General features: G+C 45.3%; 1 protein-coding gene across 1 annotated transcript in view; it reads left to right on the top strand.

Moving 5' to 3' along the window:
- Positions 1-2,568: 2,568 nt before the first annotated feature.
- zcchc24 (zinc finger, CCHC domain containing 24) overlaps positions 2,569-17,343 on the top strand; it is a 47,652-nt gene continuing 32,877 nt past the window's right edge. Inside the window, exons 1-2 of the mRNA XM_082557335.1 lie at positions 2,569-3,102; positions 6,043-6,243. Of these exons, the coding sequence (XP_082413461.1) occupies positions 2,863-3,102; positions 6,043-6,243 (441 nt within the window). The 5' untranslated portion in view covers positions 2,569-2,862. The remainder of the gene's footprint in view (positions 3,103-6,042; positions 6,244-17,343) is intronic.

The following is a 17,343-nucleotide window of genomic DNA, read 5'->3' as shown; positions in this document are numbered from 1 at the left end:
CACCAAATGTTTTAAGTTTTCTATTCCAGTTTTATTATGCTATTGTCAAGTATAGGCTACATGAAAAAAAATGTTGCAAATTTTGTGAGATGAGATGAGCATCAACATATGACACATTTCACCATATCATTACTTATTCAAATGAACCAACTAAATACAAACTACGCCCTTACTACTTACCTGGGAATTAAGAGGGTAAATAGCAGCCATATGTTTTGATCATCAATACATTTCAGCATCTCTATGAAAGCTAAAGCTTTTTTAGCCAGTCTGGAGTTTTTAGGTATGTGTTAACTCAAAGCCAAGGCAAAAAGACATCAGCGGTGATCTCGGAGAACCTATTGTTGCTGCCCATCCATTTTGGAAGGGTTAGAATTATATCACCAAACACTATGACCTTCATTATTGTACAATTAGAAAGATTCAATACATGGGAGAATTTCATGGGACATCCCAGTAGGGTCCCAGCAGCAAGGCCATGGGGTCATAATTGGCCTGACAAAAACTCCAATCACTCCAATCCAGCCCACTGGACTGCTTTGGAAAATATTAAGGAGGGCATACATTTTGGACTTCCCACTAATAAAAGACCTCCCCATGGACATTCATACTACACTAAAGTAATAGATAAAAAGTTAAACGACAAAAAAGTTCATTTTTTCACTATTATAGAAACTTTTTGTTTCACAATAAAAAGACAAAAATGTACATTTTCTTCTAATTAACAAAACCTTTCAGTTTTATAATAACTGCAGGACAGTCTGGGTAACAAACTATCTGAACTTGTCTGTCATTTTTTACATTTATTTCTTACAATTTAAGCCCAAAGGGTCATTCTTTTTTTTTTTCAGCAGCATTTCTCTGTTGTTATCTCTGAGTTCAAATGTGCAGTTGAACTTCTGTACAGTGATAGATACCCAGATAAGTTTATCTGGCCCACTTAAGATTAAAGTGGGCTGTATGTGGCCCGTAATGTAAAATAAGTTTGACATCCCCGCCTCTGCCTCAGACTCCTAAATGTTAAAGTTCATGTACAAAGTACATTTAGAAAAAGACTGAATAAATATGGCGTGTTTGAAAGGGTTGCCAGCACAAGGCCTCTTGTTTCTAAAAAGAAAACATTAGCACAGTTTAGGTTTTCAAAGTTGCATCTGAGCAAATTGAAAACACCTGGAACAATGTCGTCTGCACAAATGAGAACAAAGTGGAGATGTTTTACCACAATGTACACTGCCACATTTGGCAAAAACCAAACACAGCATATCAGCACAAACAACTTGTAGCAACTATAAGCTTGGTGGTGGAGGCATGATGTTTTGGGCTTGTTTTGCAGCCACAGGTCCTACGCACCGTGCTGTCATTGAGTCGATCATGAGCTCCTCAAGTATTCTGGAGTCAAATGTGAGGTCATCTGTTTGGCAGCTAAGGCTTGGCTGAAACTCGGTCATGCAGCAGGACAATGACAGCAGCAAATCTACAACAGAATGGCTTAAAAAGTAAAGAATCAAAGTGCTGCAATGGCAAGGTGTTGCAAAATCTAGATCTCAACCACACTGAAATGCTGTGGCAGGAAAGCTGTGCAGAAATAAATGCTTCCAAACCCCAATAAACTCAAGCAACACAAGGAAAGAAGAGTGGGCCAAAATTCCTACACATGTGAGAGACTGATAAAATAGCACAGACAACATTTACTTCAACTCATTGCTGTTAAGGGTGGTTCAAAAGCTACTGAATCACAGATTGTGCTTAGTTTTTCGCACACTCCATGTGTGTTGTGGCTTAGTTTTAATGAAATAATGTTACAATGTAATATCACATGTATTACTGTTCATCTGAAGTTGTATTTCACTAATTTTAGAACCTGGTTAGGTCTATTTGTTTTATTATTGTGTCATATGCACCTCAGAACTGAAAGAGCTTTTCACATGACTCTACTGTAAATGTATGCACATATGGGAAATATCTGTTAATATAGTTTATATATGTGACTCATTGCAAACGTCCGTTCTCCTAAAATTCTCCTAATTTAAGTCTGCAAATTTAAAAGCACAAGATAAAATTAGGTTTTGGAAAGCAGTAGTCATACTTAAGAGCCAGAATAACCTCTCTAGGAAATGAATGCCAGTATCTTCTGGATTCGTGGATATATGCAGGGATTTTTGCCACAAGAGGGAGCCGTTTTTAAGGTTTTCCCCATACTCTGCTGCCTTGAATCTGCGGGTTGGCTGGAAGCTGGGACGTGCTCGACAGAGTGTGCCCCATAGTCCTGATAAGCTGCACAGTTTATTGATTTCTTAACCGCTGGACTAAATGTCTAAAGTTATCCAGGTTTTTCTTTATAGCATATTAATATGTGTTTTCAGAAGGTGGCTGAATGTCATAAAGAATCAGGGAGGCCTGTTTCCACTCAAGAATAGAGAAATAGTAAACCATATATATTAGTAACTTGGTAAATAATAGAATATCTACACCGTCTTTATTACAGCAGTTACTCGGTTGACTCCTGGAACAAACGACGCGCTGATTGGCTGCTGGTCCTCGGTGACGCAGAGCCGCGTTCATTGCATATTCAAAGAGCTTCTCTCTGCCCCGCTGCAATAAAGGCAGATAGCGGACCATGGGGAGCAAGGGAAAACTTTTTATACTGACATGTTAACGCCATGACTTTTGAGTAACACCTAAGTGGGACGAGGCTCCCGGCGTGAGGAGGACAGGGCCTTTTACAGAAAGAAGAAGAAGAAAAGGGAGCACTTGCCATCAGTTTGGGGACGGGGACGGGAAAAAAGCAACATTTGAGACGAGTCCAGCAAAAAAGAAAAAAAAGAAGCGGTGGAAATCCAGTTTGGACATTTGAATGGAAAGATGAGCTTGCTGTCTGCCATAGACACGAGTGCCTCCGTGTACCAGCCGGCTCAACTTCTCAACTGGGTCTATCTCTCCTTACAAGACCCCCACCAGACCAGCGCCTTTGACGCGTTCAGACCCGAACCCAACTCTTCCCACCCGGATCTCAGTTTCAGCAAGACTCCCGCAGCGGCGGATTTGAGCTCTTCCCTGAACTCCAACTATCTCAACAACTTCTTCCAGCTGCAGCGAAATGAGGTGAACTGACGGCATGCTACGTACAAATCCGGGATATCTGAGGTTGTGAGACTGTGGCTGATTTTAGGGAGAGTTGGACGGTGTTAGTGTTGTTTGTCTGAGCAGCAAATGTTTTAGCATGCAGGTTGCAACATAGGCTATTCTGGTATAACCGCCATGATATTTTTAATATGGACAAAAACCTAAAATAGTCCGATGAAATAAACATTTTTGGTGGGGCTACTTTGAATGTAGCTCTATTGCTATGTGCAGATGTAAGTGTTTTACATAATATAAAACGATTGTGTAGGCTTCTGTGTATATGATTGCAATACTAGAAGAGAAAAATACACCAGAAATACTCAGTAAATATGTCACTAACCCACTCATGGATTAAATACTTATGTTAAAATTAAAATTAATGTGCAATCTTTCAAGATCTAAATATCACACAGCTCATTTCCCTCCCCCAGATGACATGATTACACATGAAGAGGTCTGCTTTCAGCATATTTATAAGTTATGGCTCAAAGTTAATGTGGTGAGGAAAAATATGTTTTAATCAGAGAGGCAGGAGATGGAAATAGATCCCCCCCCACCCTCTGCACGCCTCTGTCTGGAGAGAGCAGGCCACTGCAGCCCCTTGCTGAGGTCTGCTGTCTCTGACTCCTTCAAATAAACCAGGTTGTGCAAACAAAATCAGTCCTTGTTTACATATTCTCTATTTTTGTGCCTCCAAGTAATTTTAGGGAACCAACATGCTGATAATGTGTGCACGGTGCAAATCTGATACCCCATAGTGCACTCTGTGCAAAAGTGACCCCTCCATCTCTCCCGCATACAGAAAATGATCACACAGCGTGGGCAGAAAGGCAGTGTTATAATAAATAAAAATACACAGTGAGCAGTGTTGATTGCACTGCAGCCCAGTTTCTTAGATCTCTGTTCAAGTGACGCTATGTGTTGGAAACTTTAGTAGTGGATGGATGGTGTAGTCACCATCTAGAGCCAGTGTTCATTATAATGGTGGCAACCGCAGGGGGCTTTTGAAGTCACTTAACACGTAAAGTCATCTGAAAATGGGGCGTTCGCTTTATACATTACACGCAATTGTGTAATGCCATGAGAGTATAAAGTGTTTCAAAGTGAGGGAACACACATAGAGTCTGGAAACGGTTTAAGGGGTGGAGGGAGGGGGAGATTTTGCAACTTTCTATACCGGCTAAGCCAAGCAAAACAAACCACTGCAGAGATTTGATGATGAGATGACTAATGCGAAATGTGGTTGTTTTCACGGTGAAGGATCACACAACAGCCTGCTTGGAGTGAAATTGCGATATAGATTAATGAAGTCGCTGTCGACAGGGCACAAGTCGAGCACGCTTATCGCAGATTCGTCTGCTGACAGCTTTGCTCAAAAGCCTCCTTCACAACCCAGTTGCAGGCAGAAAAGCCCCCCTAACATATTTTTACTGTTAATTTAGAAACTATCTGGATTACTCTACCTCTTATCAGTGCACCTTTAAAGTTCCCAGGTGGCACCACAAGCCTGGCCTAAAAACAGCAGTGTTTTATTGACCTCCTGCTGTGTGACACCTCATCACCGGACCTGTGAAAACACTCACAGATGTGCTACACTTGTTCTGCCTGTCTTGGGCACACCGTGGCTGGCCATCCCCTCATCTATTGCCACACGGCACAAAACACACAACCTACCAAGGACTAGTCACTCAGTCACACACGCAAAAATAAACAAACCGTCTCACCCCACCATTAGCAGATGTGTGTGAAATCCGTTTCCTTTGGGCTGACAGTAGGTGGTTTGAAGCCAAACTGAAGAAATGCTCCGAATGTAAACAGAGCAAAGTTTCCTGTTTTTTATTTGTTAAAAATGATTTCGCAAGCTGCAGTAAAACTTAAATGTGTACATTTCCATTTGGAGGAGGGATGCAGTAGTACACAGAGCTGGAACACATGCACCAGATGGGAAACTGAGAAACTACAGAGCTGTAGTGCTTGATTTACAGCAACGACAAGTAATAAATGAACACGGCTCTTAAAGCTGGAGCTGGTTAGCAAGACAATCTTACAGTCTCCAGATAGAGATTTGGCTTTCAGCCCTGGTTAGGTTGCCAAGTGTAAGGTTTCTGTGCCGTGCAACATTTAAAATCAACAGTAACATCATTTCCCAGACACAAGCCTGTGTCCTAAAATGATGCATACCCTTCGGTTATATTAAAGAGTTTATCAGTGGATTTCCACATGCCTACGAACTCTTTGACATCTTTTCTTTTTCTCAAGAGCGGTTACTCGGATATTAAATGTCAGGCCAGATAATTAGTTAGGCTTCTCCTAGGTTAATTACCTGGCTGTATGAATATTTGCTAAAATCAGATTAATTTCACCCAGGGGTCAAATCACGTCTGTCTCTTCTGGACTGCGTTTGAAAAGAGGAAGACATGAACGAAAAGGGAAATAAGGAAAGGCAGGGAGCGCTTTCCCTGTTATTAATATTCAGAGAGCATCTTCTGCGAATTCAGTTGGCCTGGTGGCACGCAACAGTGCATCCTGTGTCTCCGAGCAGACTACAGATTCGGACGGCGGATAGTTTACCACCAGCAGTGCATGGCGTTAATGCTGATGTTCCGCTGGGTGGCCGGGGGAACATGCTTCCCATCTTGTTTACAATGAGTCATACTTTGTCCTGTGTTTCTCTGAGGACATGCGCAGTACTTTTCCAGTTCATGAGCACAGCTGGGCCTCGTGCCAGATGTTCCGAATTTAATGAGCGAAATTATCTTGGAGTTCTTTTTCCGTTTTTTTTGTTTAGTTTTTCTTTACTTTTTGTACAACAGCAAACAGGACAGAGAGCACATTTAGGAACCTGGCGCGTAATCTAAGCATTTCACGAGAAGCAGAGTTTCATGTTAACAACAGGCTGTATCTGGTGTTATTTTTCAGGCCTTAAACAACAACGTGTATAAGAACGTGTCTCCCTATGGCTCCCTGAACAATATTGTGGACGGACTCAACTCCCTGACGGACCATTTCTCAGACCTTTCCCTCTCTTCTGAAACAAGAAAACCGAACAAAAGACCCCCACCCAACTACTTGTGCCACCTGTGCTTCAACAAGGGCCACTATATCAAAGACTGCCCTCAGGTGAGACTGTTAACACACACGTATGACATAATCTAGTCATCAGGTGACACAGATGGCTTATAATCACTGTTAAATCTTTCAGTGTGTCTCATTTGCTTAATCTTGACATTAGACTTCTTCAATGACTTTTTATTTGGTTCATACAAACCAATAATGACACTAAAATCTAAGCTTGCTGCAGTCAGTCACTCTCTCCCTCACTCTTTTTCTTTCTTCCTCTCTTTTTGGATCTGGTCTGACCTACTTGTTAAACAGACTGGCCTCTGTCTTCTGTAGTCATGTGTGTGTGTATGTGTGTGTTTGTCTTGACTGGCAAAACACTGCACAACAAAAAGACTACACGTTATAAGCACATGTTATGTCACGGCCATATTTTTAAACTCCCAAGTCAAAGGTGAAGGGTTTGAATCAGATCATCATGTTGACTGTGTATAAGTAAGTAGTGTAAGTGCCATTTTCTGACATGTAGCCACAGTTTTTATATCCACAGTTGTACATCCACTTAAACTGTCGCTATTACAGCCACAGTTTAAGTGGGAAATTTCAGTGGGAGCTTTCCTGTCTCTGTTTCCCACTGAATCAGCCTGTTATGATGCAGCTTTTTATCCTTTTTTTTTTTTTGGCGAGGCACCATGACAAATCCACCTTGAGGTCTAGTATCGAGGTTACTGGGTACCACCAGTGTGTGACAAATGGGGCTCCAGCTGTTGTCAACACCCCTAAACCGTAGCTTGATTTGGAAAAGAAAAGTATTTATATATTTATCCTGCCTGTCTGTCTCTCTGTGAACTATAGCGGAACATAATGTGTGAAAGGAAAAGCTTCGTTTGTAGCTGCTGTAGCAAAATTAAAGTGTATTTTCTAGGACTAGACTGTGAAACTGCTACGGTCTGATCTGTCATTATGTTGTTGTGTAGCAGCTTGTAAAGGCAAAGTCATGGAGTGCCAAGTGAGCTAATTTCATAGGGAGAACACAAAAGCACCTTCCCTTGGAACTGTGGAGTTTCTGAGTTTTTAGTTGGACCTTACACTCCCTCGTCTTTCAGTTGCCTCCCCCGTTTGTCTCCTCTCCCTTTCCCTGGGTGAGGTGCAACAGCCGAACCCCAGCCCTAAGTTTCTTTTGCATGAAAGTGTAATGAGGAGCAGATGTGAGATTAAAATGCTTTGACTCGCTTTATGACATATGATGACTGGTCTCACGAGGTCTGTATAAGACCACTGTAGTGATGAAATATCTCCTGGGCAGCCCCAAACTGCAGTGTGTGGGAATTAGATCATCTGCTCACAACTCTTCCTGGAATTTGGTTTTGTACTATATCATGCAACATGTAACGTTTTACCTTCCATCTTCCTTCAACTAATACTGTACATGTGGATGTGAGCAATGATGAAGTGATACTCGGCGCTGGCACAGGTGCACATTAAACGACTCACAATTTAGTGTCTTTAGTACTAAAACCATATCTGCTGTATATTAAGTTTCACTTTACCGTTTCAAGATGAAAAAAGGCTAAACTGTTCCTTTATTAAATAAAACCCCTTTGACAGCAGGGAGCAGTGAAATGAATCTTTCCATTGTGTATGTCAGAAACACCCTCACCCTACTTCTGGTTTGTATTTCAGCTGTTCGTTAAACTGCCAGCAGTAACTCAGAAAGCAGCAAAGTCTCCAAACAGCCTCAACACCTACCATCTCAGTTATTTAGGTCTCTCCTGGGCTTCTCCTCCATAAGCTTACCTTCCATTTGTGCTGCATCATTTACACTATTGCCCTCTCACCTGTCACTGCATGCCTAAGCCAAGGATAGTTCTTCCTTATTTAACCAGCTGAAGATCCGAATAATATATGTGACGCACAAGCGAGAAGAGCTCTTCCTAAGAGTGCTTGCTCGCCAAGTCTGGTGTCATTCTCTAAACAAGAACTCCTCATTCTAAATGATCAGTACTCTGTTTTACATTGTGCAGTCGTGTGTTCGTACTAAGAAAGAGTTTGTCCTGTTCAGAGAGGCTTTGCCAATGAAAACAGAAGCTCTTGCTTCACCGGGTCCTGCAAAGTTTGTCATCCTAGTCCAGCACAGTATGTAAAAGCTTCCTCGTCTACTTCCCCTCACCGCCTTTTATTGAGGTGCTTTGCGCAAAGACTGTCAAAGGGTCAAGTAAGTTTCTCCTTTATTTATGATGCTTTCTCTAGCTTTTCTTTATTGTTTTGCTTTTTGAGTATATAGAGGTAGGCCAAAGTGCTAATACATTAATTGAAATTGAAGACCCCCCCCTTTTTAAAAAAAAAGTTTTTACATGTTAATATTGGAAACACAGGCAAGGTTTGTGGTTGTGCTGAGAGATTTATTTTTCAGGAAACTTGTAGCTGAGTGAAAGCCACAGGTCTGGCAGCAGCTGCCCAGTGCTGCCTGTCATGGGGACAGAGGTGTTATGTAAACTGGCTTTTATTTGGGAAAATGACGTCGCTCCCCTAGTTATGAGCAGAATGCCTCTCGCTGCCACGCTCTGGCCCCGCTCCAAGATGTCTTCCACTTGCACTCATGATTTGGTTTTGTTTAGAGGACTAATCCTCTCAACAGCTGGCCCCACCTCTGATTTGAGTGATCAGAGTGATGCAGTGACTGACAGGTTTACCAGAGGTAGAAAGATGAACTCATGGAAAGTTTCTTTGCTGTAATGCAGGTTTATGGGTGGGCGGGGGTGGATCTTGCTGTTGTATGTTTTATGCGTGTCTTTGAGCTACGCTGGACTCTCGACTTACAATCTCTCATTCCTGAACATTATGCAACCCCCTTGTCCAGGATCTTCAGTTAGCACTGCACGCTCTTATGCTTCTGAGAAATGCCAGATTGTTGTTGTTGTTGTCTTTTACTGGGAGAATGCCACAAAAATGTGGTTTCTCATCTCTCATATGAGGTTAACCAAAACTGCTGAACTTTTTGGAGGCATTGTTTGACAGCTTAAAAAAATCACAATCAGCTGATTGAGAACATTTGGTCTTTTTAAGCAACATTCATTATTTTTCAGGAAAGATGCTTTTTATTTATTTTTTTCTTTTTATGAGTTAAATGCAAAGAGGCAGCTGTGGGTCAAGTGGTAAACTTGGTTGTCTACTGACTGCATGGCTGGTGGTTTCTGGCTCCTCTATCTGTCTCAACACTCAGAACCTAAAGCTTTTCCTGCTCCTATGGTAGCTTCTTCTTCAGTGGTGTCCACTCTCAAAATATGCATTCTGATACATATATTTATATATGCATTAAATATGCATTAACACGTTAATTAGTCAGCTTTTGTGGAGTAAAACAGGCTAGCGGTTTGCTCTTGTTTTCACACTTTGTGCTCAGCAGATGTTGCTTTATATCTAACAAACAGATGTGAGCGGTATAGTCTTTTGTTTTAAACGAGAGCTTTTATGCAGCTGTAGCATCAAACCAACTTACATAAGCCTTTGAATTTTCATTGCTTAAATTGCTGATGATGATATAGCCAAAGATGTTGTACAGGTTTGTCTGCAAGAGCACAGTGATCCCTATACAGATCCCTCTTTATCAAGCTTTTTTGTTCCCATTTGGACTGTGTTAGTGCGATGTCTATGTATTTTAAATATTTCCAGCCGAGTATGACAGAAGATAGAATCAAGCCATTTAATTTACCAAAGGCTTTTGCAGAGGATGCTTCACTCTAAAAGCACAGGCACTAACGTTCCCTCTCACGTCTATGGCTGCCAGTCAGTCGGCAGGCATCTCCACTTGCGTATATCTAATGCAAATCACTGCGATGGCATTTACGCCTCACGTGGCGTGAGTTTCAGCAGGAGTTTGTACTTTGTAACAAATGGTCTCCACGATCTCCCGTAAAAGTGGAGACGAGAGTTGACCTTTGAACTAAGGGCGTCCTCGGAGGAGAGGCAAAAGAGCAACGTGTGACTTTCCAGAGTGTGTGCTTTCCCGTCAGCCGTGGTAGTAAACATAATGACTTGTCATTACTGCAGCCTGCTTTGTCTACCATAACAAACATCAGTGGTTTTGACAAAACATATTTGCTTTTAAATTTTCCGGTGCTTGCCTCTGACAGAGCGGCGATCCTTTTCGGATTTGGTTGGCAGTCACGCTGAGAGAATTGTGCAATGTTTTTAATGTTTCAGTTTGTTGTTGTATGTGTGTGTCTGTGATTTGTCAAAAACACACTGCAAATTTGTAATTTACCAGCGTTACATCACTGCACAGAGTGTTGCTTGTGTGTTTGCTTCACTTTAGGAAAAACAAGTATTTTAGCTCAGCGTGGGAACACCCAATTTCCTGCAGAGTGTAACTCATATTAAAGCCTTAATCGAATCTGATTCAGGTCTTTAGCCGAGTTTCACCTTTCCAGCATGTGTTATCTCTTCCAGTTAATCTGAGCACGAGGATCTAACGTCTGATCTTTTTGGGGGCAATATTTATTTATCCGAGACTTCAAAAAGACGATATTCAGTGCTTTTAGCACTTTTAGCCAAAATTAATTTAACCATTTAACAAGGATGCTAGTTTTTTGGGGGGGGTTTACGAGAGGCGGGGCTTTCACGTTTCAGTGGTGGTGTTATTGGTGTGTCAGTTCTAACAGTTAATTTAGAAACTGCTTAGCCTTGTTTGTGCAACTCTGCAGTGCTAAAACAAGAGACTTCATTACATTCTGCTGGTTATGATAGTTTAATCAACACTTCTGCCTTGCAATCCCAAAAATCTGATCATCCCTAAGACTCTCTCAGACATATTATAGCCACTATAATTAGCCCATTTACCCTTTCTATTTCCCTTATAGATTTTATGAGCTGATAATTTAATTTTGTAAGAGATTTTAATGTAATTTAAATTCCAAGTGCATCAAAACTACACAGATGAATAATTTTGGGTCTGTGTCACCAGAAACAACAATAGATGGAGTGAATGGGGCTGTTGCTCGCTCCTGTTTATTTTATTCCTCTATGTGGCAAATTTTACAAGGGTTGAATAGAAAGCAGTCCTCTGATCACAGTCACAACTTCATTTGGTCTTTCAAAGATTCACTTTTAACCAGTTAGCATTTTTTCAGGGGACAGTCCCCTGGATACATCCTGAAAGACGTATTGCAGCGGGAGTTCCTGTGGTTGGAACAAGCACAAAGGTGTGGGCTGCCTTAAATAAGATCCAGAAAAAAACAGCTGCTAGTGTAAAACAGCCCAATGGTGGCGAGACCTAAAAGGCTCAAAAGTGTGGCTGCACTTCGCTAGAAATAATACTGCCAAAACTGCAACAAGTCCTTTGCATGTTTGGCAAATCTTGTGCACATAGTGTGGCTTTTTCTGTCAGAGCTGTGGGTATGAATATTAACATAAAAGTGTCAGAATAATAGGATGCTGTCACTTCAACAGACTGTTGAAGCCACCAATATAAAGTGTCCCACATATTTAAAGGGCTCTGCACTCCAGCTTCCTATTAAAATTCAACTTTTTCAGTCAGCAGTAAGAAATTCAAGCACAGTCTAAATTCTGGTGTCATGTGCGACTTGTATCTCATATTAACAGTGCCGTCTTAAACCTTTGGCAAAACATTTTGCAACTCTTGTGTTGGAAACATGCTGCGAAATTGTCTAAACTAGCTTTCTATCCTTCCTTGCTATTCAGCCCAGTGCTGATTATTCACTAGTCCAGCAGATTATGTGAGCTTAATGTAGCTGGAGAAGTTTGCAGTCTCCCTGGAGGCTAATGTTCCTGGGAGGAGAAAGAACCTACATCTGTCTTTTTGCTTTTCTAATCTATGTTTAACCCACTCTTTCCTGAGTTGAAATATATATATATTTTTAATGAAATACCAGTTTATTGATTTATTCAACATTTGTCATGAGAAAGAGTTTCACATTTTACCCCCACGATGCCCCAGGGGCAGGTTCTGACACGGCTGCACTTATTTTGCTGGGGCAGGGAGGCAGTTTGGATGTGTCACTGTCATGCCATTCAGCACTATTGTGTTTGTCTGGCACAGAGAGGGCATAGTCTGAAAGCTTGAGAAGGGCATAAGAGCCGAGAGACAGCGGACCAGTGAAAGGGGAGCGAGGGCACTTCCTCTAAACGGAAATCAAAGTTAAAAGAATGATAAAAGTGTAGTTTCCTGCCAGCTGGTTTGCGTTCTGTCCAGAAATCCCATTGTTCCTCTCAGTTTTTGCTGAGTCAACAATCACACCACTTCCTGTTTTGGTAACTGTGACACTTAAAACCCGATCTCTGGGACTCCAGCATGCTGTTACATTTGCCGCAGATAGATAAACTCACAGCTGTTTGCAGATTAAATGCTGAAATATGGACGAAGACACGGTGCACCATCTGCTCGCTTTTAGGTGAAGCTAAGCTGCCGTAAAGTCCCTCAGCTTTCTCGCTGGGAAGAGATTATGCACGTTGTGTCATTTGATTAGTCCTCCTTTTCATGCTCAGATGAAGGCTACACAGTCTAAGTGATGTTAGAGGGCTCCATTAGCTTATTTTTGGATAGTTTCTTATGTAACACTTTTTCCATCACGTTGCTGAGCCAGCACTGTAAAATGGAGGCTTCAGATAATAAAAGAAAATAAACAATAATGTGTTCGGAGCTCTTGCTCATCACACTGCTTTATGTAATTGTGTTTTTGCAGCATGAGGGAAACCAGGTCAGCACTCATTTTGGAACCAAGTTTCAGTATCTGTTATGTTATTGTACTAGAGTGAAAAATCCTTTGTAAAATGTGCAGTTTTACCTCTCTACTGTTTAACAGATGGTACTGAATATATTGCAAAATATATACATGGTGGCTATGACAGTAGTCAAGACAGTGTTACGGTTTTTCAGCCCCATAATGAGGCCTCGGGAACTCGGGAACAGGATGGTTCACTTTTCACTCAGAGAGAAAGGAGGAATCAGAGGGTCAAAGGTCACATTTTCACTACAGCATGATGTCCTTGTCATGCGCCGTGGTGCGCGGGCATGAAAGGATCCAGGCGCAGACTCCGAGCTAACAAAAAGACACTTTATTAAAACAACGAAAGGCGACCCGGGGAAAGTAGAGAGCAAAACAGAAACTAAAAATCCGGGGAAACAATGACACGAGGAAGCCGGGATCGGGACGGCGGGGGGCTGCAATAGAAAGGGGAGATGATTACTAGGGAGCCAGGAAGCGGGGAGAACATATCAGGACTGAGTTAGAGTAGGGGCTTACGATAGAACGGAACCGTGGGAGCTCGGGAGGGAAGTGTGGCAGTCCGTGGGGGCAGGAAGTCCGTGGAATGGCGAGTGGGCCAGGTGAGCGCCGCGAGATCCAGTTGAGCCGGAGGACAGGCAGGTAGCAGACGCCGAGTAGAAATCTGGACAGAAGTAGGCAGGTTAAACAAAGTTCCAAGCAGAAGAGAATGCACACTTTTCGTGGAAGTCTGGTTACCACTGTGGGGATGACTACGGACTGGCGTGGAGCATCCGTCAGCGCCGGATTAAGTGGATCTCCGTGTAATCACCGGGATGGAGAGCAGGTGTGCTAGTGATGGCCCAGCCCGGGGGTGTGGCTACCCGAGCATCACGCATTCCACAGACCATGACAGTGCCCCCCCCTCAAGGGTCGCCCCCAGGCGACCGACCGGACTGCGGCCTGCGGAGAGAAGCGCGGAAATCAGCGATGAGGGACGGGTCCAGAATGAAGGAACGCGGAACCCAGAGGCGGTCCTCGGGACCGTACCCCACCCAGTCCACCAGGAACTGCCACCCACGCCCACGCCGGCGCTCAGCCACGATGCGCCGGACCGCATAGGCCGGGTGACCGGCGACAAGCCGGGCGGGAGGAGGGGGCTCGGACGGAGGGCACAATGGGCTGCGGCGGACGGGTTTGACCTGGGAAACGTGGAACGTGGGATGTATGCGCCAGGAAGTAGGGAGCTTGAGCCGAACTGCCGCCGGGTTAACAACCGCATCAACTTCATACGGGCCAATGAAGCGGGGGGCCAGCTTCCGGGAGGACACACGCAGCGGAATGTTTTTGGCGGCCAGCCAGACCTTCTGCCCCGGCTGATAGTCGGGGGCGGGGGTGCGACGGCGGTTGGCATGGCGTGTGTGCTGTTCCTTCGTCCGCAGGAGAGCTTGGCGGGCCCTGAGCCAGACCCGCTGGCAGCGCCGGAGATGGTGCCGAGCGGAGGGGACTGCGAGACCGAGTTCGTCTTCAGGGAAAAGAGGAGGCTGATAACCGAGGGATGCCTCGAACGGGGACAAACCTGTGGCAGACGAGGTAAGTGAGTTATGTGCATATTCAACCCAGGGCAGAAAGGTGACCCAGGAAGTGGGGTTTTGGGACGCCATGCACCGTAGCGCAGCCTCTAGCTCCTGGTTAAGCCGCTCGGTCTGGCCGTTAGATTGCGGATGGAAACCCGAGCTTAAACTAACTCTCGCGCCCAAAATGGAACAAAAGGTCCTCCACACTTGTGAAGTGAACTGTGGGCCTCGGTCTGAGACGATGTCAAGGGGAATACCATGGAGCCGGAACACGTTTTCAATTAGGGCTAGGGCTGTGTCAGGGGCGGAGGGTAGTTTCGGTAGCGGGACGAAGTGGGCGGCTTTAGAGAACCGGTCAATGATGGTGAGGATGACGCTCTTTCCCGAGGAACAAGGAAGACCGGTAATGAAATCTAATGAGATATGAGACCAAGGCCGGTGAGGCGTGCTGAGCGGATGGAGCAGGCCCGCTGGGTGCTTAGTGGACAATTTGTTGCGGGCGCAGACAGTGCAGGCAGCCACGTACTCCCTCGCATCTTGTCGTAAAGTCTTCCACCAGAAATGCCGTTTGAGAAGACCAATGGTTCTGCTCACGCCAGGGTGACACGAAAAACGTGCAGTGTGGACCCAATGGATTACCGCTCCGCGGGCAGCAGCGGGGACAAAACGCCGTCCGGGGGGTCCGGTACCCGGGTCAGGGTCTCCCGGGAGGGCCTGGCGGATAACCTCCTCAACATCCCAGGAGAGGGCGCCCACCACACAGGTTGGGGGGAGAATGGTGGTTGGTGACGATGTCGCCGTGTCTGGGGAGTACTGGCGGGAGAGCGCATCTGGCTTGGCATTCCGTGAACCTGGGCGATACGAGAGAGTGAAGTTAAAGCGTGTAAAAAACAGGGACCAGCGGGCTTGGCGAGAGTTTAACCTTTTAGCAGTCCTAAGATAAATTAGATTCTTATGGTCCGTCCATATGAGAAAAGGCTGCTCGGCTCCCTCCAGCCAGTGGCGCCACTCCTCCAAGGCGAGTTTTATGGCCAAGAGCTCCTTATCGCCTACGTCATAATTTCTTTCAGTAGGGGTGAGCCGGCGAGAGAAGTAGGCGCACGGCTGGAGCTTACCTTGAGGTCCAGACCGCTGAGAGAGAACAGCCCCGACTCCGGTGTCGGACGCGTCCACCTCGACGATGAATTGTTTGGTGGTGTCGGGGTGGAGCAGAATGGGCGCCGTAGTGAACAATGCCTTCAATTTGGTGAACGCTGTGTGGGCCTCCAGGGGCCAGGTGAAAGGTACCTTAGGAGAAGTGAGGCGAGTGAGAGGCGCGGCGACGTGGCTGTAGAAACGTCGGTAGAAGTTCGCGAACCCGAGAAAGCATTGGAGCTTCTTCCGCGAATCCGGGACTGGCCACTCCAGAACCGCCTTGATCTTAGCTGGGTCCGTCTTCACCTGTCCTCCTGCTAAGACATAGCCCAAAAAGGAAACCGATGAGGCGTGAAACTCGCATTTTTCTGCTTTGACAAACAGTCTGTTTTCCAGTAACCGTTGCAGGACGCTCCGGACGTGAACGTGATGCTCCTCCATGGTCCTGGAAAAAACGAGGATGTCATCCAAGTATACAAAAACAAACACGTTCAGGAAGTCTCGGAGCACATCATTCACTAGCGTCTGAAAAACCGCAGGGGCGTTAGTTAAGCCGAATGGCATAACCAAATACTCGAAGTGGCCCAGTGGCGTGTTAAAAGCGGTTTTCCACTCGTCCCCCTCCCTTATTCGGACCAGATGGTATGCGTTTCGCAGGTCCAGTTTTGTGAAAACGGTGGCTTCCTGGAGAGAGCCAAAAACAGAGTTAATCAACGGAAGAGGGTACTTGTTCTTTACGGTGATGTCATTTAAGCCCCGGTAGTCAATGCACGGCCGCAGCGAACCGTCCTTTTTCCCCACGAAGAAGAAGCCCGCATCGACTGGGGAAGAAGAGGGTCGAATGATACCGGCCGCGAGTGATTCTCGGATGTAGTTTTCCATAGACTCCCTCTCGGGGCGAGACAGGTTGTACAACCGGCCGGAGGGCAGCGGGGCACCAGGTAGCAGGTCGATGGCGCAGTCATAGGGGCGGTGTGGTGGCAGAGAGCAAGCCTTGTCTTTGTTAAACACTTCCTGTAAGTCGTGGTATTCGGGTGGGATGGAGGAGAGGTCAGGTGCTTGTGTAACAGGTGGGGTCGGGTTAGTGGGTGGAGCGAGAACTGCTGATCTCAGGCAATTCGCAAGGCAGAACAAACTCCAACTGGCGATCTTGCTTCCTGCCCAATCGATGTGGGGATTATGTCTTTGCAGCCACGGGTAGCCTAACACGAGCGGGGTGTCGGGAGACGGGAAGGTAAAGAACGAAAGCGATTCGTTGTGGTTCCCGGAAGTGACTAATGTCACGGGCGCGGTCTGATGAGTGATGTAAGCAAACACTTGTTTATTCAGCGCTGACGCAGGGAGGGGAGGTTCCAACAGAGTGAGTGGAATTTCCAGCTCTTTAGCCAGTCTTTCATCCATGAGATTCTGCTCCGCCCCAGAATCCACTAATGCGCTGCATGTGACAGTCTTTTTATTGGTTATTATGGCAACGGACACAATCAATCGGGGTCTAATAGTATTCAATGTGCAGCCCACCCGTATCCCCGAACCTACCGGTGAGCTGGTCCGTTTGGGCGAACCGGGCAGCTGGCGATGCGGTGTCCCGGCTTCCCACAGTATAAGCAGTCCCCGGCCCGAAAACGGCGTTCCCTCTCCTCCGGCGAGAGCCGAGAGCGCCCGATCTGCATCGGCTCCGGCGGAGGAGGAGACTGTGAGCGAGCGCACGCCGCTGGAGAGCTAAAAGG

Source organism: Aulonocara stuartgranti (genome assembly GCF_965226115.1).
Source record: "Aulonocara stuartgranti genome assembly, chromosome: 13".
Lineage (NCBI taxonomy): Eukaryota > Metazoa > Chordata > Actinopteri > Cichliformes > Cichlidae > Aulonocara > Aulonocara stuartgranti.
This window is presented reverse-complemented; position numbering and strand designations above follow the sequence as displayed.